The following is a 23,347-nucleotide window of genomic DNA, read 5'->3' on the forward strand; positions in this document are numbered from 1 at the left end:
TTGGGCCTATCCACTCAGGCGCAGCGACCGCTCCCTTCCCGCCCGTTCGCACGCGCCAACCCCTCGCTCTAAATCAAAACACTGCGGGATGCGGGAAATCCGAAATAAAAACAGAAAATTGCTGAAAAGACTCAGCAGGTCGGGCAGCACCTCTGGAGAGGGACAAACAGAGTTTAACGTTTCAGGTCGATGACCTTTACCTCAAACCTCCAAGACTCGAGCCTCCCGAGCGGAGCTCAGTGCGCATGCTCCCAACCATCCGGCGGGCAGCGTGAAATGCGCACGCGCTGCCCGTCGAGAGCTGACAAACTGCGCACGCGTCAAGTCGGCCTCGCTTGTGGGAACTGCGCAGGCGCGGAGTTCCGCGGGTGGTTGAGAGCGGGACGGAGGGAAAGAAAACGGTAAAAAAAAACACGCGGTGAAATCCGGTGAGGGGAGCGGCGGGGGTGGGGGGTCAGACGGTAGGAAGAGGTCGTGGTCTGGGCCTGCGAGCCCCACTCCCTCTCTCTCTGTGTGTGTGTGTGTGGGGCCGGGTAGCGGCTTCCTCCGTGTGGTGGCGTGGAGGTGCAGGGTAGGCCGCAGGCCTTTGTTGCCGCGGGGTCGGGTAAGGGAGAGAGTGCAGCCGGTTAGAGCTTCACCCCACCCCAGTCCCGGGCTTGTGGTGGGTCACCGGGCGGGGCCTCGCTGACCTGAGGGCTGGGTAAAGGGCGCTCGGTGCTGGGGTGGGGTGGGGTAGGGTAGGGTAGGGGGGAGTTGATGCGTCTGTGGCCGGTCTGATGGACCGCGTGTCCCGGGGGATGTTGAGTCCTTGGGGTCTGGGCCTCTGTCTCTGTATTCCTGGGGCCGCTGCTGAGACCCATCTTACTGCCGCCTGCTATAAACCCGGCGTTGGGGTTCTGTCAGACGATGGGCGGGTTCGGGGGCTGTGGCTCTGGCTCCCCAGCTCGTTGTACTGGGGCAGCCCCTGATGTTAAAGGCGACACTTTACATTTATTTATACCTTGAACTGAAGTCAGGAGGAGCCTTTCATTCCTATTAATAAGCTTCTTTCCCATGCATTTAAATATGTTTAAACTACTCTCCTAGTATATATTTTTTTCTCCCTTTCCCTCCTTTGCTGGGGTATTCCAACCACCCTCTGGTACCAGTGACTATTTGGCCACAGTTGGGAGTAACAGCCCGATCCTCTCTTTCCCTGGTATCCATGTAGACTGACTGGTAGGAGTGTGGACTCTTATTAACTGACTCTTTATATCTCTGGGAATGCTGAGGCCATTTAAGGCAAATCTGCCACCATGGTTAAGAGCTGTTAGTGTCGATTGGGGATGGAGTCCAGTACCTACTTGGTCTAGTCACTACCTTAAATCAGCTGGGGTGGGGAGTTTCTTTGACTTTTATAGAGGGTAGTTTCAATCCAACTCAAAACAGTTTGGCTGTACTACTTTCACTATCATTTTTTTCAAAAAAGGTTTCCTTTAGCTGTTTTGAAATTTGAGCCACTTTACATCCTAGTACTAAAGCTGTGTTCAAGATGCGATTAAAATTCCCTGATGTCTTCGTGAGTTAATACATTGAGTAACTGAACTATACAGAGCAGAAAGGCCTCCAGTTTAACACCTGGTTAGTGCTGAGCAGGCTGATCTCAGTCGGGGCAGCAGTTGAAGCACTAGAGAGCCCATGGTTGAATAGTATTCTGATATGCTGCAGAGGTTTGTGTATGAATAAGAGGCATTTGTGAGATACTGCAACAAAAGACTTGCAAATTTTATCGTGCCTTTCACGACCTCAGGACACCCCAAAGCGTTTTATAGCCAATGAAGTACTTTTGAAGTGTAGACACTGTTGTAATGTAGGAAACGTGGCAGCCAATTTCCACACAGCAAGGTCCCACAAACAGCAATGAGATAATGACCAGATAATCTGTGATATTGGTTGTGGGATAAATATTGACCAGGACACCGGGGAGAATTCCCCTGCTCTTTGAAATAATGCCATGGGATCTTTTACGTCCACCTGAGAGGGCAGGCGGGGCCTCGGTTTAACATCTCATCTGTAAGGTGGCACCTCCGACAGTGCAGCACTCCCTCAGTACTGCACTGGAGTGTCAGACTAGATTTTGTGCTCAAGTCTCTGGAGTGGGACTTGAACCCACAACCTTCTGACTCTGATGCAAGAATACTACCACAAAGAAATACTGGAGAGATTCCAGACCTTTGGTACCCAGGTCAGTTTTTTCCAGGAATGGGGAACGTTTGCAAGCAAGGGAAGTAAAAATCCCCATAAGATGTCAAGCCTCGACAATTTGTTACACAAGCTACTCATCTACTGTGACTTGCTTTTGGCTAGTGTGGCTCAATGTTATTGGCGTAAACCATTGCTGCCTGATATTCCTCCTCTGTATAAATTGGATCCATACGTTGTTCTTGGTGAGTGTGTTTGGGATTTTTAAAATACTGCAGTCGCCAACTGCAGTGCCACGTTACATTGTGATTTAAGCTGCATTTGTATTGGTTGTAGTGGGATGTTTGTAGTGTGGAAAAAATAAACTACCCGTCAGCTACTTAACTTGAGCGAATTGTGTGGGTCTTGGCACAAGTTGCTTTGTTTTTCATATCTTTAAAAAGTTTGTTTCTGGCCACACTTCTAGTTTAGAATATGGATTGCTGCATGATATGAGCTCGTGTTCTAATCGTTTTAACATGGCTTTGTGGTGTCTGTTTCACACCATGTTGCTAAGTGACACTGTGCATCACTAAAGTTCCAGTAGTTCCTTGTAGGTAGGGGCAGCTAACCCATTGAACTCCACATTCACTGTATAAAACACTGGATTCAGTCTGAACATATAAATGGAGCACGTGTGGCTACATTCTGCATTTGTTTTATGTCACTGGTGAGATATTGTTTTTCAAGATTATGGATTAAAAGTGTAAATGCTCAAGGGTACCAGTTTAGAATTTGTACTTTGGCCTATTTCAATGAGCCAAAGAAGGAAATATTAGGAAGGGTGACTATAAAAGCTTGTCAAAGAGGTAGGTTTTAAGGTGCATCTTAAAGGATGAGAGAGCGCTATGGAGAGGTTTAGGGAGGGAATTCCAGAGTTTAGGACCTATACAGTTGAAGGCACAGCCGCCAATGTTGGGCTGAAGGGAGTGGGGGATGCACAAGAGGCCGGAGTTGGAGGAACGCAAAGTACTTGGAGGGTTGTAGGGCTGGAAGAGATTACAGAAATTGGGAGGGGCGAGGTCACAGGGATTTGAACATAAGGGTGAGAATTTTAAAATTGGGGCATTGTTGGACTGGGAGTCATTGTAGGTCAGCGAGCACAGGGGTTGATGGGTGAGCGGCACTTGATACGGGTTAGAATATGGGCTGCAGCGTTTTGGATGGGAAGTGTATGGATGGTGAGAGATGGGAGGCTGGCCAAGTGAGCATTGTGATAGTCGAGCCTAGAGGTAACAAAAGCATATGTGAGGGTTTCAGCAGCAGATAAGCTGAGGCGGATTGGATGTTGGACAAGCAATCTGATGACACTGAAGCAGTGGAGGAGTCGAGAGGTGGTGGTTTGGTAGTGCTGGGTGTCGTCAGCATACTTGTAGACTTTGACGTCATGTCGTCAGATAATGTCGCAGAAGGGCCGCATGTAGATATGAAATAGGTGGGGTAAAGGATAGATCCTTGGGGGACTCGAGGTAACGGTGTGAAGGCGGGAAGAGTAGCCATTGCAGTAGATTCTCTGGATAGGCAAGTGCAGTCCCACTCAGCTGGACAACGGAAGAGAGGAGGATGATGTGGTCGACTTGTCAGGCAGCAGAGAGGTCGAGAAGGATGTAATTTGTGACTTTGATTAGGGCCATTTCAGTGCAGTGGCAGGGAACCTGATCAGAGGGGTTCAATCATGGAGTTGGGGGAAAGATGGGCGATAACATGTTCAAGGATTTTGGAGATGCTGTGGCAGTTTGCAAGGTCAGCGGGTCATGGGTGGCTTTTTGAAGAGGGAGGTGATCACTGTAGATTTGAAAGGGGGGGGGCATTATCATGGGGGCCAGTCGGGTGGTCAACAGTTTAGTAGGAATAGGATCGAGCTAGCAGGAGGTGGGCAAGTTGAGCTCAGAGTGTACGAGAAGAGATTGGAGCAAAACTGGAGAAAGATGGAAATTCAGGGCTAAGGCAGGGGGGATCCTTGAGGGAAATTTGGCTGGGTTGGCAAGGGGAACGGGGGAATGTGGCAGAGGCAGCTGAATGGATGGTCTCAATGATCTTACTGAATGGCGGAGCAAGCTCGAGGTGCTGTATGGCCTAATCGTGCTCCTATTTCTTCTGTTCTTAATCTTACTAACAAAGAAGTCCATGAGCTTTTCACACTTGGTGGAGGAGACAGGGGAGAGAGGTTTAAGAAGACTGTTTGTAGCGAAGAGACAGCGGGGGTTATATTTGCATTCCAGGGTAATCCTGGAGGAGTGAGCAGTTTTGGTAGAGGAGAGCTGGGCCTGATAGTGCTTCATGTGGTCCAGCCTGATGCTACGCTGAATAGCTAAACAAGTTGTGCACCATATACGTTCAAGTCCGCACCTCTTAAGGGAGCGAAGATGGGGCTGAACCAGGGACGAGAGTAAGGGTTTTGCTGGGGACAAGGGCATTGCGGGTGGAGGTGAGGAAGCGATTGAGCAGAAGTATTGTGGCATACAGAGGGTCAAAGACAGTTGGGAGTTTGAAAATGTCGCCGTAAGTAACTTGGTGGAGAGTTTTTTTTCCAGTGGTGGATGCAGAGGGAATGGGGTTGGAAGGGGTGTGTGAGGGATACAAGGAAGTTATCAGAGATGGCCTTATCTGTGATTGAGATGATGGGAATAGAGAAGCCATATAACCCAGAAAGTTATCCAGTTGTTTACATATTAATTTTCACGTGGTTGTTTGTGTACACAACACCATGTTAAAAGGAAAATTCTCAGGGTTTATATGTACACAAAGTGAGTGCAGTTTCACAGGCTCTGCTTTTATCTTTGTTTTTCTTTCTCTCAATCTGGCTGAAACAAGTTTAACAACCCTGCCTGTGGTGCTCTTTATAAGTACTTAAAATGGGATAGGTTCAAAGAAAAAAAGCACAAATGTTCAGGGTAGGGCAACAGCCAAATCCCGATATGGTCCCCCGACATGATGGGAGGTATTGAGGCTTTGGAAAGAGTGCAGTGGAAGACCACAAGATTGATTCCCAGTTTAAAACACCTTAGCTACTCAGAAAGGCTTAGAAGAGCTGGGTCTGGATACTTTAGAGAAACGTAGATAAGGGTCGATCGAGGTTTACGAATAACGTCAGGACTAGTTTGTGTTCACGTAGATAAATTATTTCAACTAGATAGGTTAAGGGGGACCAGGGGTCACGCTTGCAAGTTACGTAAGGGGAGGATTACAGATTCACAAATCATTAAAAGTAGCAATGCAGATTAACAAGGCTTTTTTAAAAAAAAACGCCAACAAAGCACTTGGGTTCATTTCTGGAGGAATAGAATTGAGAAGCATAGAGGCTATGTTAATCTTGTACAGAACCATGGTTGGACTGCACTTAAGAGTACTGTGCTCAGTTCTGGTCTCCATATTACAAAAAGGATATGGAGGCACTGGAGAAGGTGCAAAAAAGATTTACTAGGATGATACCAGAATTAAGAGGTTATAACTATCAGGAAAGACAGAACAGACTGGAGCTCTTTTCTCTAGAAAAGAGAAGTCTGAGGGGGTGACCCTAGTAGAGGCCCTCAAAATTATGATTGGGCTTGATCGGGTAGATGTGTAGAAGATGCTTCCACTTGTGGAGGAGTCCAAAACTAAGGGATATAAATATAATAAATCCAATAAAGAATTCAGGAGAAATTTCTTTACCCAGAGAGTGGTTAAAATGTGGAACTTGCTACCACAAGGAGTAGTTGAGGCAAATAGTGTAGATGTATTTAAGGGGAATCTGGTACATGGAGGAGAAAGAAATAGAAGGATATGCTGATAGGGTTAGATGAATTAGGGGAGGAGGAGGAGGCTTGTGTGGGACATAAATGCAGGCATTGACCAGTTGGGCCGAATGGCCTGTTTCTGTGCTGTAAATTCTATGTAAGATTGAGGTTGGATGTTAGATGGTTCTTTTGCCCTGAGGATAGTTGACCTGTGGAACAGGCTGTAGGCCTGTGCGGTGGATGCTGATTCACTGTATTGCTTCAAGCGTGAACTGGACCTGTTTCTGGCCGGGGCGGAGATCACCTCTTACAAGAGGTAGGTATCCTGTAATATAAGTCGGGGCAATGTGACCTGGACTAGTTTCCATCACCTAAAGGGGTCAGAGTGGAATTTTCCAATTTCCACCCCCACCACTGTTAGCCTGGATTTTTATCTGAGACTACATGGCTCTGGGTGGGTAGGGAATGTCCATATTGTGATGCATAAAGCATCATGACTGTGTAGGACCGGCTCGATGGACTAGTGGGTCTTTTCCTGTCCCAACGTGTAACATTCTCGGACTGTCCTGCGCCATTGCTGTCTTTCGTTCTGTAATTTTGGCATGCAAACTTTCAACGTAACTCCCAATGGGCCTTTGAGGGCTTCCGACACTGCTAGATCTGCGTGGGCAAGGTTGATCAGTGGCCTCGAGCTGAACTTTGCAATGCAAATTTGATTGATTCCAGTAGACTTTCATCTTTTGGTGTAAAATATTTTGCTCGTGTGGTGTTGGCCCTTTGTGGTAAATAAGTTTTAATAAATGTACTTGTTTTGGAAAAACTAGAGGTTTTTTTTAAATAGAAAATGCTGGAAATAGGCATCAGTCTGTCACCCTCAAAAAATGGGTGTGTGTTTGAGTTGGAGGCACTCAGAAATTTGAACCAATCTTTTTTTTTTCAAAAGTCGATTGACCTGTTCTGTATTTCCAGCATTTTGTGTTTCTGTTTAAATCCTATCTGGTGTCAGAAAGGAGGGGGGTGCACGTAGCTGACTGGTTACAAATGATTCCTCATTCTCCCATGGCCTGGGTTTTTATCTGAGATTACATGGCTCTGGGTGGGTGGGGAGTGTCTGCATTGCGATGCATAGGGCAACATGACTGTGTGGGACAGATGGATTAGTGGATCTTTTCCTGTCCCAACATTTTCGTATATTCATATGTAACATTCTCGGACTATCCTGCGCCATTGCTGCCTTTCATTCTGTAATTTTGCCATGCAAACTTTTCTCGTAACTCCCAATGGGCCTTTCCAACACTCCTAGATCTGCTTTAGTCTCTAAAACCCTAAGGAATTCAAATGGTGCACTACAGTTGCAGCTTTTGTTGCTGGTTATTAACCTGGTTGTGCGATTACTGAGATCTGCATGTATTGTTGTTACTTAATTGACACAGGTCCCCTTTCTGGGCTCAGGTAGTGGTATTTTGCACTTGCAATACATAGAGCTGCTTCTGTATCTGCCCTCTTCACTCAACTGCAACTGCGTCTCACTGCCTTTGTCCCCTGCAGCTGCTATGACGCTGTCTCTAATGCGAATGAAATCTCTCCATGTGAATGAAAAGATGTAATCTAATTGAAGTGTTTAAAGGAGTTGATAGGGTTTATGGAGAGATACTCTTTCCTCTGGTGGGGGGGAGAGTCCAGAACATGGGGGACACAATCTTAAAATTAGAGCTAGGCAATTCAGGGATGATGTCAGAAAAGGGTCACACAAAGGGTAGTGGAAATCTGGAACACTCTTTCCCCCAAAAAGCTGTTGAGACTGGGGGTCAATTGAAAATTTCAAAACTGAGATTGATTTTTGTTGGGCAAGGGTATTAAGAGTTATGGAACCAGGTGGGTAGATGGAGTTAAGATATAGATCATCCATGATCTAATTGAATGGCAGAACAGGCTCAAGGGGCTGAATTACCTACTCCTGTTCCTATGTTGTAGAAGATTGTAATAACTTCCCTGCAGCACCCTGAGCTAGTATCTGTGCTGAAATCACTTTTTTTTAAAGTTGAACCCTGTTGAGCTTGAAGGTCTCGTTTAACCCTTGCTTTCAAAGTTGTTGCTGTTTCTTTGCACAATGCTCAGAATAACTTGAATTTTGGTTTATGGTGATATTTTGATCTAACAAGATCGCTAGGTCTATTAGTGTCACATTTATAATCTGTACAAAACACTTAATTCTCATCTCCCAGAACATTACATCTGCTGAATCATGATGTGTTTGTAGGGCAATGGGGAAAGGGCAGGGGAATGAGACTAATAGCTCTTTCAAAGAGCCGGCACGATGGGCCAAATGGCCTCCTGCGCTGTATCATTCTATGATTATAAACTTACAAACAGAACAATCTAATATTTAAGCACTCCATTTTCAATCAATCCCCAACACACAAGAGAAGTTCTTTAACCATTTGCTTGGTTATTTACAGCATTACATCTTAACCTAGTGAATGGTAGTGGTGAGAAACGGTTTCTTCTGGTGGAAGAGTCCAGAACAAGGTGTACAATCTTAAAATTAGAGCCAGCCCATTCAGGAGTGAAATCAGGAAACACTTCTTCCCACAAAGGGTAGTAGAAATCTGGAATTCTTTTCCCCCAAAAGGCTGTAGATCCTGGGTCATTGAAAATTTCAAGACTGAGGTCGATGGATTCTTGTTCGGTAAGGATACCAAGGGCTATGGAGCAAACACAGGTGATGTACAGATCAGCCGTGATCTAATTGAATGGTGGAATGGGCTCAAGGGGCTGAATGGCCTACTCCTGTTCCTATGGAGATCTTTCAGAGGGCTTTGGTTTTCGTCAGAAAAGCTGTTTAGTTTTAGTGCACGCTTTTAACTTTCAAAGCAACTAATACGGTATCTGAACCATTTTCTGTATGTGTAGTACTTCGAGATCCTGCATTCGACCTGGAAATTAAATGTGGCTTTGTTCACTGGTGAAAGTGCATGATCTTAAGACAAGTTCTTCATTGCTGTTTGCTGAATTAATGCCATTTGCACAGGGCTGGTGTTGCCACAATACCCGGTGACTGAATGGAAACATGTATTTCCAAAGGACACGTGAGAAATTCAGTATCCTTCCCCACTTCTTATCTGTAGAGACTCAGAGTTGACTGTTCCATTTCATACCAGAAAAGACATTAAAATATGAACTTGCTGTGCAGGCAAGAATATGTATCCTGAAAACCATCTTGTTTTAAAATTGAGCCAATTTCTCATTGAATGCAGCTGGGGCAATGAGACATACAGGTGAGATATGCCTGCTGCCTGACCAGCCGGGTACTGTGACCTTGAACTGCCCTTGGCACTGGCCCTTGTCACATTGGGAGCATTAGAGGTGATGCAAGTTTTCAGAGAACATACTTGGCACAAAAGCATTGAAATGGTTTAAAAATAATACTGACCTGCTGTCTAAAGGAGATTGCCAAGACTCAAATCGGTTACACTGCTAAAATCCATCTGACATTTTGGGTAAATAGCATTTAATCCTTGAGGTGTTGCAATCTTTTTAATGTCAATGTCCTGAGGTTAGTACTTAATGGGGTTTGTCTTGTTTTTAAAAATGTCCTCCTAAATGAATTTTAAGAGATGCTGCTCCTGTTGCAAGCTCAACTATGTCAAGAATCCTTACTGTATCAGCACGCTGTGCTTTGCTGTATGCCACTATGCATTGCTTCAGAGAGTATCAGAATTTCTGCTCAGATTATATAACTATAAAATGGAAGGGTACTTTGGTGAGGGAGAGAGAAACCAAATATTGCTGCTAGACGTTCCTTCCTCTAACTACATAGATGTCACAACAAAAGAATTCCTTGTGTGCATTTTTTTTTAAACTGGAGGATTTTAAACCAATGTTGGGAGAGGAAACTCTGCTCTGTGTCTGAATGTGCACTGTTCTGACCTAGCAGATACATTTAGAGTGCTGAAGTGCCTGTGTTCCTGCTGTACAGTCTGCTCCAGTGCCTGCAGGTATGGGCCACTGTGACCGACCACTAGATGCAAACATTACGCATTCTCCAGTTTAGCTGTGTGAAGGCTCGAAGCTCTCAGGGTTCTGAGAGTATTGTTTGTTGCTGAGGTATTTTATACGCTCTCTCATACTTAGTGTTGCTTTGTTGTCTAGTTCTCTCGATTTAACATTTTCTAAAGGAGGGCCAGGCGCTACGTGAAACGTGGTCACGTGCGATGGCTAAGTGTTTGAAAATGGTGATGTTCAGGTGCTCGCTGTAAATGCCATGGCTATTTTAGGAATCTGGTACTAAAGCATGACAACCATGTAGAATTATAAGTCGTCACATTCTGGGCCAGAGTAATATCAAAACATTCAAAGTGGGCAGTGATTAAGGGAAGAAAATGACTGCTTTGAAATTGCTTCTGTGGGAAGTGATGGGATTGTGTTTTTTTTTCCATTTTTGCTTTTGTACAGGAGCTGAAGAATGTCGTATTATTCCAGAAGCTCCAGAGCTTCAGACTGTAAGGTCTACGTTGGTGATTTGGGAACGGGAGCTGCCAAAGGGGAGCTGGAGCGCGCTTTCAGCTACTATGGCCCTCTGAGGAACGTATGGGTAGCGCGGAACCCTCCGGGTTTTGCTTTTGTGGAGTTTGAAGACCCCAGAGATGCAGAGGATGCCGTGCGTGGGATGGATGGCAAGTGAGTATCCTGAACAGCCCCTCAAACTATGCAGATGCAATATCAACGCACCTGACTTCCATTGGAAACCTTGAGTCCAGGCTCCCGTGATGTCTGAGCTGGTTTGGACGGTAAATGACTGAGTCATAAAGACCTCAGCTTCCATAGCATGTACAGCACAGAAACACGCCATTTGGCCCAACTGGTCCATGCCGCTGTTTATGCTCCACTCGAGTCTTCTCTCACCACTCTTCATCTAACTGTATCAGTATATTTTTGTATTCCTTCCTCCCATATGTGTTTATCTAGCTTCCCCTTGTGGTCGCAAGTTCCACATTCTAACCTTCTCTTCAATTCCCTATTAGATTTATTAGTGACTATCTTATATTTATGACCCCTAGTTTTGGTCCCGTCCCCGTCCCCCCCAACAAGTGGAAACATCTTCTCTCAACCCCTTTCGTAATCTTAAAGACCTCTATCAGGTCACCCCTCAGCCTTCTCTTTTCTAGAGAAGAGAGCCCCAGCCTGTTCAATCAGTCTGTGATGAGTTAGCCGAATTCAGCAGTGTGGGGTGGGGGAAGAGGGCTCTTTGCTGCCCTGTGTTCAGGAGGGGAAAATCAGCCAGGCTTCCCACTCTTCATCACATCTCCTGGAAAGTACCAGTGGGGATTTTGGGTTGGGCTTGGCTGAGACCCACTGGTTGAATAACCTATAGGTAGGTACACATTGTCTGCTTCACTTTGGCACGGGTGATGGGCAGCCTCGAGCTGAACTTTGCAATGCAAATTTGATTGATTCCATCTTTCCTTTTTCAAATGTTGATGTACCTGTTCTGTATTTCCACCATTTTGTGTTTCTTGTTTAAAACCTATTTGGTGTTGGAGATTTGGAAACGGTGGGGGGGCACATAGCTGACTGGTTTCAAATGATTCCTCAGACTCCCAATACCTTTTTTGTAAAGAATTAATAGTGGGGTTAAGGACCTGAAGTGGATGTGCATCTACCCATAATGTGAGGCACTGTTGCCCCAAACTCTTTAGAAACCTGTTTGTCTCTCGTTCAGGGTTCTGTGCGGATCGAGGGTGCGAGTCGAGCTGTCAAATGGGATGTCGCGCAAATCGCGTTTTGGCCGCCCTCCTGCTCGCCGCCAGTTTGACCCCAATGACCGTTGCTATCAGTGCGGCGAGCGTGGCCACTACGCCTACGACTGCTACCGTTACAGCAAGAGGAGGCGCGGCATCAGGTAAGCTGCAGCGGGCACGCTGGCTGAAAAGTGGGGAAATCAGTGTCTTAAGGTCAGCAGAATAAGCGTGAGTCTTAGGAAGAAACTGCTATATAAGTAACTGGCCCTTGAAAAATCTGAGCCAAAAAAAAACTGTGTAAAAGTCCAGGGAGCGCAGTAAGAGTGTTTGGATAAACTTTACCAGCTTGGTGTTGCCCTAGCACAAGGGTTTCACAGGGTGACAATACAAGATTTTCCTTGGCCGTAATTCCCACCAGTTACTCTGTGGTGCAATTTCCTTAATACATTCGGCCAAATTTGGTACTGTCTTGTTCTCTGGTCTAATGCACTGAAACTCCTGATCTAGCAGCCCACTGACTGGTAAAGCTCGGTTCAGTTATGTTCTAGCACACAGCAGTATTGAGGCAGCCCCGTTACCTACAGCTTTAGAAGATCATATAATTTGCCCCAAACTGGCCGCCTCCCCTCTCCCACCACAAGAAAGTCCAGTGCAACATTTGGGTGCTCTGTTATATTTTTCTAGGCTGTAGGTAACTGAATTTGGCAATGGAGGTATCCAAAATATTATTTTATCTTGAGGTGACTAATGAAACTTTTAGAAGACTTAGAAAAAGTGTTTTCCAATTTCCATGTTTAATTTTTTTGTATGTAAGCATATATAATATGTCTGACCTGTCTTCTGTCTAAATGCTAGAATATGTAACGTTTGACCTTTTTAAAATTTGCCCTGTGTATATGTAAAGTAAGTTTTCGCTATTCACTGTACCTGTACCATGCAGTTGAACCCTGTTAATTGGGACTCCCAGGTGGAAATGTCCTAATATATGTAATGTTTACAGATCAAAGTATCCCACAGACCTGAATCCATTGGGAACCGGTTGATCCCGGAGAAGGTCCTGCCTCGTCTGTCCAAATTAACAGACGTCAGCTGTTTGTGAAATAAGTTGAAAGTTATGAATTAGTGAGGTGCATGTTGACTCCAATGTAATAGTAAAGACAGATCCTTGGAATAGTTAGTGGTCCCAGGCAGTTATTCACTGATTTTTAGTTTTGAGGAATATATTTATTGTGTTGGTGGCAGGGATGAAACAATCAGTGTTTTTTTTAAATTATTGCCCAATGCCCACACTGACGGTAATCTTTTAACCCTTTGTTTCCCTTTGTGGCAAATTGCCAGTTGGAGAAACCATAGACACTTTTTTTCCTCCTGAAGGTGCTACCTCCTCCTGAAGTATTGTTCCCTTGGTGTTGGACTCCCTCTGGTTCCTTGCACAAAGTGGCTATTCTTCATTTGTGAGTCTAGATGGCGAGTGTCAGTAGCTCATTGCACCGTGGAGGGCATCAAAGTCAAGTCCAAACCTGGCTTCGCCTCCTGCACTTTTTAACAGGGGTCCTGCATAATGATAAAAGAATGGGAACTCTGCCCCCACCCCCCCAAAATCCCTCTCAAGCAGTGCTGAGGCCAATTGAATAGCTGCCTCTGCTGAGATTGGTTAACTTGCTGCGGCTGGTAATTGGAAATGGGACCTTCTGGACTCTGGCTTTTAGTACTTCGCAGTGTGGTGCATTTACCCATTTGGCCGTTGGGAATGGGCGGGGCAGTTTTGTAGAATTAAAAGTTGATGCGACCGTTTTTGGTCGTACAATCTTAATCCTTCTATTGTTCCTCCCTAACCACCAGGCTACTGTATTTTTCAAGGGCTGTTAACAATGTTTCTGGTGTAATTATTCTTTGGCTAACGATTCACCTGATCCAACCTTTCAGGTTGCTGCATTTGAGTCTGTCGCCATGATTAATGATCTTCTGACCCTCATGGCACCGGGCCTTCTAGCAAACATTGGCCACTGCGGGTTCAGATCTTCTGTTGTGTGCATATACCAGTCCTCTCCCTGAGGTTCTGCTTCGTCCTGCCTTAAAAAAAAATCTACAGTCTTTGAGATACAGAAAATTGGCCAGTTTAAAAGATGTAACGCTAAAGTACGCCCATCAAGCTGACTAATCGGGCTCTCCGGTTTGCTAGAGGAGCGTCCAGCTTAGTCCGTCCTAGTCCAAACTCCCCTCAAACATTCCACAATCAAGCACCACATGTATCCTGATTTGGGCTTTCTGTGTTTGGAAGATCTGCTAGACACAACGAGAAATGAACATAATTAGACCAACCTGCGTCTTCTAGATCTTCTAGATCTCTCTGGGGGCAGAGACGGCTAATCTGTTCTGTAAAGGTTAATTTCTTATCAGGAGTAGTTTTTAATTTTACAAGACTTTTTATAAAAAGAAGTATTTAATTTTAATGTGACTTTTTTTTAACACTTCAATAAATTGGCTGTACGAATCCACGTTTAACTTGACAACATTTTAAAAGTAACCGTTTTGATAATTTTTGACACTTTGTGCAGCATGGCTTGCTGTCGCGCGTGCACTTGCACCACGCGCGCTCATTCTACTCTCTTCTGTTTTAGTCGGTCTCGGTCTAGGTCTCGTTCCCGTTCGAGATCCAGATCAAGGGGGCGTCGTTACACCCGGTCCCGCAGCCGCAGCCGCGATCGGTAAGTGTCTGAACCTGGCTTTGGGGGGTGGGGGCGGCGTTTTCCGGTTTTGGGGGCGGTAACTTGCTTTTTCTTTTCCCTTCGGAGACTGATGTTCTGTAAACATTTTTTTTTTTCCGTGCAGCCGGTCTCGTTCCCGTTCTCCTTCATATTCCAAGAAGAGAAGTCGGTGAGTGGCAATCAGCAACTTTAAAATTAGAGCTAGGCCGTTCAGGGGTGATATCAGGGAGCGCAAAGGGTCGTGAAAATCTGGAACACTTTTCCCCCCCCCCCCACCCCCCCCCAAAAGAGGCTGAGGTGGGGGGGGGGGTCAAATGAAAATTGCAAAATTGAGATTGACCGATTTTTGTTAGGCAAGGTTATTAAGGGTTATGGGACCACGACAGGTAGATGGAGTTAAGATACAAATCAGCCATGATCTAATTGAATGGCGGAACAACTTCAAGGGGCTAAATGGCCTTCACCTGTCCTTATGAGATTTGAGGAAGAGGAAAGCTTGGAAATGTCTGTGGCTATTTCTCTCTCTCTCTCTCTCTCTCTCTCTCTCTCTCTCTCTCTCTGTGGCGCTCTCGCTCGCTCTGGTTCTCTCTGTGTGGTGCCTGCTCTCGCGCGCGTGCTTTCTCTCTCTCTGTGTCTGTGTGTGGGGATCTGTCTCTGTCTCTGTCTCTGTCTCGCTCCTGGTCGTAAACTTTGAACAAATGTAATGGAGCTCATCCAATTTGATATCCACACATGCTTGTTAACGCTTTGTAAACAGGCGACTTTGACTGAATTGAACTATGACTTTGGTACGGGTGAAAATACCGGGGAATGCAAGTTTTATTTTATTTTTTTAAATTTTAAATGAGGAAGTTGGGCATGGGAAGAAGGGGGGTTAGCTGGAAAGGTCGCCGAGTTGTGGAATAAATTTACCAAGGAAGGCCATTAAAGCAGTCAGTATAAGTGAGGGCTAGGCAGATATATTTCTGCAAAAAGAAAGAATTAAGGGATGTGGTGGGTAGGTAGGGTTGTCCCATGATGAGGGGTGGGATTTTAGAGGCTGATTGCCTTTTTGTGATCCCTAAAATTCTTACATTCTTAACTGTTCCTATAGGACCCAAACAGTACTGCTACCACATGGAGTAGTTGAGGCGAAAAGCATAGATCCATTTAAGGGGAAGCTAGACAAACACACGAGGGAGAAAGGATGAGATGGAGGAGGCTCGTTTGGAGCGCAAACACTGGCATAGACCAGTTGGGCCGAATGGCCAATTTCTGTGTGATCGTACACATCTGTTTGTTGCCATCTGTTAGCCCAGTTGCTTCACATTTTCAATGAGTTGTGCTGTTGGTCTGAGTCCACGTAATGGAGATTAAAGTCGGCGATGATGGGCTTGGATTATATTATGTTGTATCCTGATTGTGGCTGTTAGCAGGAAGACCTTTGTTTAATTTGGGATTTTGATACAGTTGAATCTAATAGGAATGGTGGGTTACGTATGTGTGAACTATTGTTCAGAGTATTAGGATTTAGGGAGTGTAAGCAAAGTGAAATGACAGTAACTTGCCTGAATGTCCTTTTAAAATAGCGTTCGTATGGCGCGGTTTAAAATGTTTAATGTGTAATGTTGGAGTTAATAGCAACCTGTCTCTCTGCAGGTCCCTCACTCCAATGAGATCCAAGTCCAGATCTCCAGTTAGAAGAAGGTAGATGGAATTTTGTTTTGCATAGAGCACAGCAGAGTCATACATGTTGGAAAGCTTTATATGAATGACCGTGGAGGGGAGACGTGTGTGGCTATTCTCTTAAAGGAAAGGGCATGTGTGGAGGAGAGTAAACTTCTCTCCCAAAGCTCCGCTGGCTCAGTGAATAGCTGAACCATGCAAATCAGGAAGTTTCCAGGCTCGTTTGCTGGTCTGCAGAGTTAGCTGACTGTGGCGATGATATCGGTGCTTCAATTAACCTCCACGTTAACCTCCTCCTCCTCCTTCTCCTCCTGGGTTGGGGAGGAAGAATTCTACCTGGATTCCGTCTCCTGATCATTATCCAGTGACTCCTGATAGGAGTCCACCTATGTGGACATTGGACAAAGACAAGAATCAGCTCGGCTGTGATTCCTTCCGTAGTCTGCCAACACTTGGGGCTCACGTGATTAATAGTCAATTGGGTAAGGTAGTGGGATGGTGCAATCGTTAAAAGGAGGGGAGACAATTGGCAAGAATTTTAGTTTTTTTTTTAAAAAATGAACACCCCCCCCCCCCCCCCCCCCCCACTAACTTTGCCAGGTAGATGTAATTTTCCTGCTCTGCAAAGTCCTTTCAGCTCTGCAGACTCATGATGACAACTTGCATTTACATAGCACCTCTAATGTAAAATTAGTTCCAAGCCGCTTCATAGTAGTGCAAACAGACAATAATCAATAATCAACACCGAGCCAAAGGAGGAGATGGGGTGACTCAAATCTTGGTCAGAGGTAGGTTTTAAGGGCACTAATGATTAGAATTGTATCCCCTCCTCTCCTGAGACTGTTACCTGCTTGCTAAGATGCCCGATATACTCAGGCGAGGACGCTTTATTTTTGAGAGTCTTGACTGCAAGTGCTGATGGGCCATTTGACTGCAGGAGGCATTACATCTGAGTCTGATCCTGGCTGGGTTTCTCCCCCCTCCCCCCACACAAACCCAGGGCCATTGGGGCTAACTCAGCACTGTCCTGGGATTGAACTAGGTGTCTTACTGATGCGTATAGGTCAGCTACTTGCTGCAAAAAATGTGTGTGTCCCCCCCCCCCCCCCGCCCCGTAATGGGACTTCTGTAGTGACACATTAACAGAAAAGATGCTGACTGGGAAAAATCTAGGAGTTCCTTTTAAACTGCCAGAGGAGTCCTTTTACAATGAACGGAAATGTCTTGATTGAGTTCTTGGTGAGAGTTTTAAGCGGTAAAATGGTGAATTGCTTTTGTGTGGTACGTGATATTGAAATGAATGGTACCTGAGTGCATAGTGGTGTTGAATTGTGTTTTCTCTCTTTGCCCCCTTTCCTGAAGGCCCTGACTTGTACTTGGTGTTTTTCATCAAGGGGGTGGCCCTGTGCCAATCAACTGTGTGCCTGCGGTATAATTGCTAAGCCTATCCACTTACAGGGCTCACTGGATAGTGATCAGGAGTGCTGATCCCTCCCTAAACTGGAGATTCTGGAGCCAATTGTTCCACTGGTCTGTACCCCATGCCATGTACCTCCACACCCACCGTTTACCCACTGATCCACCATGGGTTCCAGGTAAAGTGGGAGGGACTACCATGTATACTCTTCCCATCTAAATAGGGCTATGTAGGAAGCCATGCAGTGCAACAATCCACTGTTAGTGAGTAAAGGGTACGCTGCAGTCAGTTCACCTGCCTACTGAACTACAGTTCGCCTGTCGCATTAGAAAATGAAAAATATGGTTAGCTAACTTGTGGGGCAGTGATGCAGTGAATCGCTGTGCACACAACACATGTTCCGGGTTCAGACAGTGCAAGGTCTCTTGACAGTTGAGGAGTTCATGACATGGAGAGAAAATCTGATTAGGCTTGGCTGATCACTGTTGGCATTGTATTATCACTGCTCCATGTCTGGAGAGAAATAACTGAACGATGTGGTTACTGTGTGATTGGAGCTGTGTGTGTTGCGGTTACGGTGTGATTGGAGCTGTGAATGTTGCGGTTACGGTGTGATTGGAGCTGTGTGTGTTGCGGTTACGGTGTGATTGGAGCTGTGTGTGTTGCGGTTACTGTGTGATTGCGGAGCTGTGTGTGTTGCGGTTACTGTGTGATTGTGGAGCTGTGCGTGTTGCGGTTACGGTGTGATTGCGGAGCTGTGCGTGTTGCGGTTACTGTGTGATTGCGGAGCTGTGTGTGTTGCGGTTACTGTGTGATTGTGGAGCTGTGCGTGTTGCGGTTACGGTGTGATTGTGGAGCTGTGCGTGTTGCGGTTACGGTGTGATTGTGGAGCTGTGTGTGTTGCGGTTACTGTGTGATTGCGGAGCTGTGTGTGTTGCGGTTACTGTGTGATTGCGGAGCTGTGTGTGTTGCGGTTACTGTGTGATTGCGGAGCTGTGTGTGTTGCGGTTACGGTGTGATTGTGGAGCTGTGTGTGTTGCGGTTACGGTGTGATTGTGGAGCTGTGTGTGTTGCGGTTACTGTGTGATTGCGGAGCTGTGTGTGTTGCGGTTACGGTGTGATTGTGGAGCTGTGTGTGTTGCGGTTACTGTGTGATTGCGGAGCTGTGTGTGTTGCGGTTACGGTGTGATTGTGGAGCTGTGTATGTTGCGGTTACGGTGTGATTGGAGCTGTGTGTGTTGCGGTTACGGTGTGATTGCGGAGCTGTGCGTGTTGCGGTTACGGTGTGATTGCGGAGCTGTGCGTGTTGCGGTTACGGTGTGATTGCGGAGCTGTGCGTGTTGCGGTTACGGTGTGATTGGAGCTGTGTGTGTTGCGGTTACGGTGTGATTGTGGAGCTGTGCGTGTTGCGGTTACGGTGTGATTGGAGCTGTGTGTGTTGCGGTTACGGTGTGATTGCGGAGCTGTGTGTGTTGCGGTTGCTGTGTGATTGTGGAGCTGTGCGTGTTGCGGTTACGGTGTGATTGTGGAGCTGTGCGTGTTGCGGTTACGGTGTGATTGGAGCTGTGCGTGTTGCGGTTACGGTGTGATTGGAGCTGTGTGTGTTGCGGTTACGGTGTGATTGTGGAGCTGTGCGTGTTGCGGTTACGGTGTGATTGTGGAGCTGTGTGTGTTGCGGTTACGGTGTGATTGTGGAGCTGTGTGTTGCGGTTACGGTGTGATTGGAGCTGTGTGTGTCGCGGTTACGGTGTGATTGTGGAGCTGTGCGTGTCGCGGTTACGGTGTGATTGGAGCTGTGTGTGTTACGGTTACGGTGTGATTGTGGAGCTGTGTGTGTTGCGGTTACGGTGTGATTGTGGAGCTGTGCGTGTTGCGGTTACGGTGTGATTGTGGAGCTGTGTGTGTTGCGGTTACGGTGTGATTGGAGCTGTGTGTGTTACGGTTACGGTGTGATTGTGGAGCTGTGTGTGTTGCGGTTACGGTGTGATTGTGGAGCTGTGCGTGTTGCGGTTACGGTGTGATTGTGGAGCTGTGTGTGTTGCGGTTACGGTGTGATTGTGGAGCTGTGCGTGTCGCGGTTACTATGTGATTGTGGAGCTGTGTGTGTTACGGTTACGGTGTGATTGTGGAGCTGTGTGTGTTACGGTTACGGTGTGATTGCGGAGCTGTGTGTGTTACGGTTACGGTGTGATTGCGGAGCTGTGTGTGTTACGGTTACGGTGTGATTGTGGAGCTGTGTGTGTCGCGGTTACTATGTGATTGCGGAGTTGTGTGCGTTGCGGTTACTGTGTGATCGGAGCTGTGAATGTTGTGGTTACAATGTGATCAAAGCTGTGAGCATTTTGGTTACGGTGTGATAGGAGCGGAGTGTGGTTGCGATGTTACTAGACCTGTGCGCATCGGTGTGATCAGAGCTGTGACCACATTAATTGGGTTAGAATGGAGCTGGACACTGGTTACGCTAACATTTCTCTCTTTGTGTTCAGCCCTTCAAGATCAAGGTCTCGATCAAGGTCTCTTTCCATGAAACGAGAAAGGTAAGTCCCATCCATTTAGGAAACGACAACTTGCATTTATTTAACACCTTTTTTTAAGGTAGAAAAATGCACAAAAGGACTTCAGGTGTAATCAAAAAAAATGGACGCCAAGCCAAAGGAGAAGCCAATCGTGCCGTTCTGGACTGTGCCCCATGCCCACCATTTACCCACTGAGTCAACATGAGTTCCAGCGTAAGGGATCGGGAGGGGAGGCCTTCCTTGAATACTCTTCCCATCTATATTAAGGCTATGTAGGAAGCCATCCAGCTTGGTCAAAGGAGTGGGTTTTAAGGAGGGTCTTGAGGGAGGTAGAGAAGCAAAGGGAATTCCAGAGCGTGGAGCTGAGATGACTGAAGGCGTCATCGCTAGTTTGGGAGGTGGGAGGGAGCATGGAGGTCAGAAACAGTGGGTTGTAGGGATGGGGTCATGAAGAGAATTAAACAAGTGGGTGAGTGTTTAAATTTGAGGGGTGGGGGGAGCTAGGAGCCAATGTAAGCCAATGAGGAGAGGGAAGATGGGTGAGTAGGACTTGGTGTGGGATAGGATTTGAGAGCAGTATATTTGATGAGTGGAAGTTTACAGAACAAGTGGAGAATGGAAAACACCAACGCGAGACACAAGAATGTGTATTGGTCAAACTCACTACAGTTTCAACCAACCTTCAGTTTGCTATTAAGGGATGGGGTTCTTTCTGGTCAGGTTTTATCCTCTCCCTGCACAATAACCTCAAGCTCAGTTAACACAATTCTTTGCTAATTTAGCTTATTAATCTTGTAGTAATAGGATAACTCGAAAGAGGAAGCTAACATTTTGGGTATGAGCCTTCAGCAGAGCCTGTTATTGCAGATACCCAACCATGCTACTGGGTAAGATGGAAACTACCATGTTTGTCTTCATTAAAGGCCAGTTAGCCTCTAAGTTCTGATCCAGCACCTTTTTCCTCCTCTTTCTCCACACACACACACACACACACACACACACACACACACACACACACACACTCTCTCTCTCTCGCGCTGTCTCTGGCATTACACCTGAAGTACTCGGACTCCATTCATAGTGGGTACAGCACAGGAGGAGGGCATTCAGCCTATCATGCCTGTACCGGCTCTTTAAAAGAGCTAACCAATTAGTCCCATTCCCCTGCTCTTTCCCCATAGCCCTGTACATTTTTTCCCTTCAAGTATTTATCTAATTCCCTTTTGAAAATTACTATTGAATCTGCTTCCACCACCCTTTCAGGCAGTACATTCCGGTGGGACTCGTGCTCCCTGGACATTTTGTGAAATTACTGTGGTCATGAACTACTGGATGGACATCTTAACAACTCATTACAACTCGCTGCATTAAAAAATGTTTCCTCATGCGCCTCTGGCTCTTTTGTGAATCACCTTAAATCTGTGACCTGGTTACTGACCCTTCTGCCGCTGGAAACTGTTTCTCCTTATTTATCAAAACAGTTCATGATCTTGAACACCTCTATCAGATCTCCCCTTAACCTTCTTTGTTATGTGAAAACTGAAATCAAGTCTAAGGAGCTGCATTTGAAAGGATGAGCACTTAGTTGAACTGACAGGATTTCAGTGGGACTTGTGCTACTTGGACATTTTATGAAATTAGTGCAGTCATGAACTTCTGGATGGGCATCCTAACAACTCATATTTATGAGGATAGACTCCAGGAGTTAGCAATTTCTCATTTGCGAGAAACACAAGCTTAGTTGGGATATGACTTGAAAATGAAGGGATTGGACAATCTGGTTAGATGGGTTATTTGAAATGGATGGAGATGGTAAGAGTAGAGATCATGCCTTTAAAATCTGTAGAGTTAGGTTAGATGCCAGGAGCACCTTTCTTTTTGTAGTCATTGCACTCTGGGTGGGGAAAAACCCGCTGAGACGCGAGTGAATAGTCACAGCAGTCCTCTTCACAAGTTCCTGATTTACAGACAACCGTGCTGTCCTGGAGCTTGCTTGGTGGCCACGGGCTGTTGGAAAGGAACTCCCCAGAGACGGTGAGTTCAAACCCCACCGTGGTAAGTTGTGAAACTGAATTAAATAAATCTAATCATCTGTGGGTTAGCACCAGAAGATGACCGAGAAAGCTGCCGGTTTGTCGTAAAAACCCAACTGGTTCGCTAATGCCCTTCAGGGAAGGGAACCTGCCAACGCATGACTCCGGTCCCACTCTACATGGTTAACTCAATGTCCTCAGGGCAACCAAGGATGGGCGATAGATACTTGCTTGTCACTGTTGCCCACATTCTAATAACAAATAGATTTTTTAAATTGTTTTCTTTCTTTGGGATGAGTGGTTTCTGTGCCTCACTGGATGGCTTTACCTTGATGGGCCAGTGGTCTTTGAACCCACAAAAAGAAGGGTGCGAATTCAGTTGCTAGCTTTTGACACTTTTTTTCTTTTTTCTTTCAGCCGTTCCCCTTCAGAGAGTTCTCGGAAGAGCCCAAGTCCTGCAAGAGCCGATTGAAACGGAAGAACTTTGTGAAGAGCACAGCAATGGGGCCCTCATCGCCCGACACCTTTTAACTAACCTAGATGTTTTAGTGCCTTTTTACATGCATGCATTCCACAGAGAAGTGTTACTGCTCTTCATTTAGTACGAGTAAATGTTATAATTGAATGTTGTGAAATGAACTGTACAGCTTGTTCGAGGAGGAGCTTCCTCATTAGCTGGCAGAGGTTCGGTAAACTGCTCTCATTTCTTTGTATTAAATTTTACACGTTTATCAAAGTACAGAGATTCTGCTTCAGTGAATTTGTTGCAGAGTATGTCAGGTATTGTTATGAAGGTTATACAATCGAGAATTTCTAAAGCTTCCAAACCGGTTAACTAATTTTGTCTCTTTACAGTTTTTTTTCTCCCAATTCCCAATAAAAAAAAAAGGCTTAAAATGTAACTTAAGTATGTGCTCTGTATTATAATGGTATGATGGAGAGGATTCAAGGCTGGCAAAAGTGAGAGATATGTAGTGAAGTCTCTAGAATGGCTTCATTTGCATCACTCAGTCAATGCTGCATGTTTGCTCACCAGTTGGGCTGCATTTAAGATTAACTGCTGTCTTAGTAAGTGCTGAACATCTGGAGGTATTAAACTAACGCAACAACTGCTTGAACTTCTATTAAGCTGGCAGATATCTCAAAGCATTTTATATTAAGGAGGACAACACCATGCGGCTGAGTAGGAACGGAAGATTGGAGACAGTTGGTGGGGGGTGGCGGGGAAGGCTTAGCAGAAAAGAGCTTTGAGATCTTTAATGGCAAGAAGCTAGGTAGAGGGAATGGGACGTGGATTTTCATAGGACAGGAGCATCGTGGCCATCAAT

The 23,347-nt window shown here is 45.8% G+C and overlaps 1 protein-coding gene across 2 annotated transcripts; it reads left to right on the forward strand.

The window, feature by feature from the left end:
- Nucleotides 1–296: 296 nt before the first annotated feature.
- Nucleotides 297–22,758, forward strand: srsf7a (serine and arginine rich splicing factor 7a). Of its 2 annotated transcripts, XM_067975063.1 has the most exons (8): nt 297–401; nt 10,395–10,619; nt 11,662–11,841; nt 14,302–14,388; nt 14,513–14,557; nt 16,027–16,074; nt 19,957–20,007; nt 22,437–22,758. In XM_067975063.1, the coding sequence occupies exons 2-8, from the start codon at nt 10,405–10,407 to the stop codon at nt 22,489–22,491; spliced, it is 681 nt and encodes a 226-aa protein (XP_067831164.1). In that variant the 5' UTR covers nt 297–401; nt 10,395–10,404; the 3' UTR covers nt 22,492–22,758. The 2 variants fall into 2 exon arrangements, with proteins under 2 accessions (XP_067831164.1, XP_067831165.1); XM_067975064.1 differs by lacking the exon at nt 16,027–16,074.
- Nucleotides 22,759–23,347: the final 589 nt, after the last annotated feature.

This window comes from Heptranchias perlo, chromosome 41, assembly GCF_035084215.1.
Source record: "Heptranchias perlo isolate sHepPer1 chromosome 41, sHepPer1.hap1, whole genome shotgun sequence".
Taxonomy (NCBI): Eukaryota; Metazoa; Chordata; class Chondrichthyes; order Hexanchiformes; family Hexanchidae; genus Heptranchias; species Heptranchias perlo.

What these genes read in the sequence shown, in the direction of transcription:
- srsf7a (XM_067975063.1), top strand. Translation starts at nt 10,405, where the DNA reads ATGTCGTATTATTCCAGAAGCTCCAGAGCTTCAGACTGTAAGGTCTAC. An exon ending in AAGAGGAGGCGCGGCATCAG is followed by an intron (nt 11,842 to 14,301) that starts GTAAGCTGCAGC and finishes CTTCTGTTTTAG; the next exon opens with TCGGTCTCGGTCTAGGTCTC. An exon ending in CTTTCCATGAAACGAGAAAG is followed by an intron (nt 20,008 to 22,436) that starts GTAAGTCCCATC and finishes TTTTTCTTTCAG; the next exon opens with CCGTTCCCCTTCAGAGAGTT.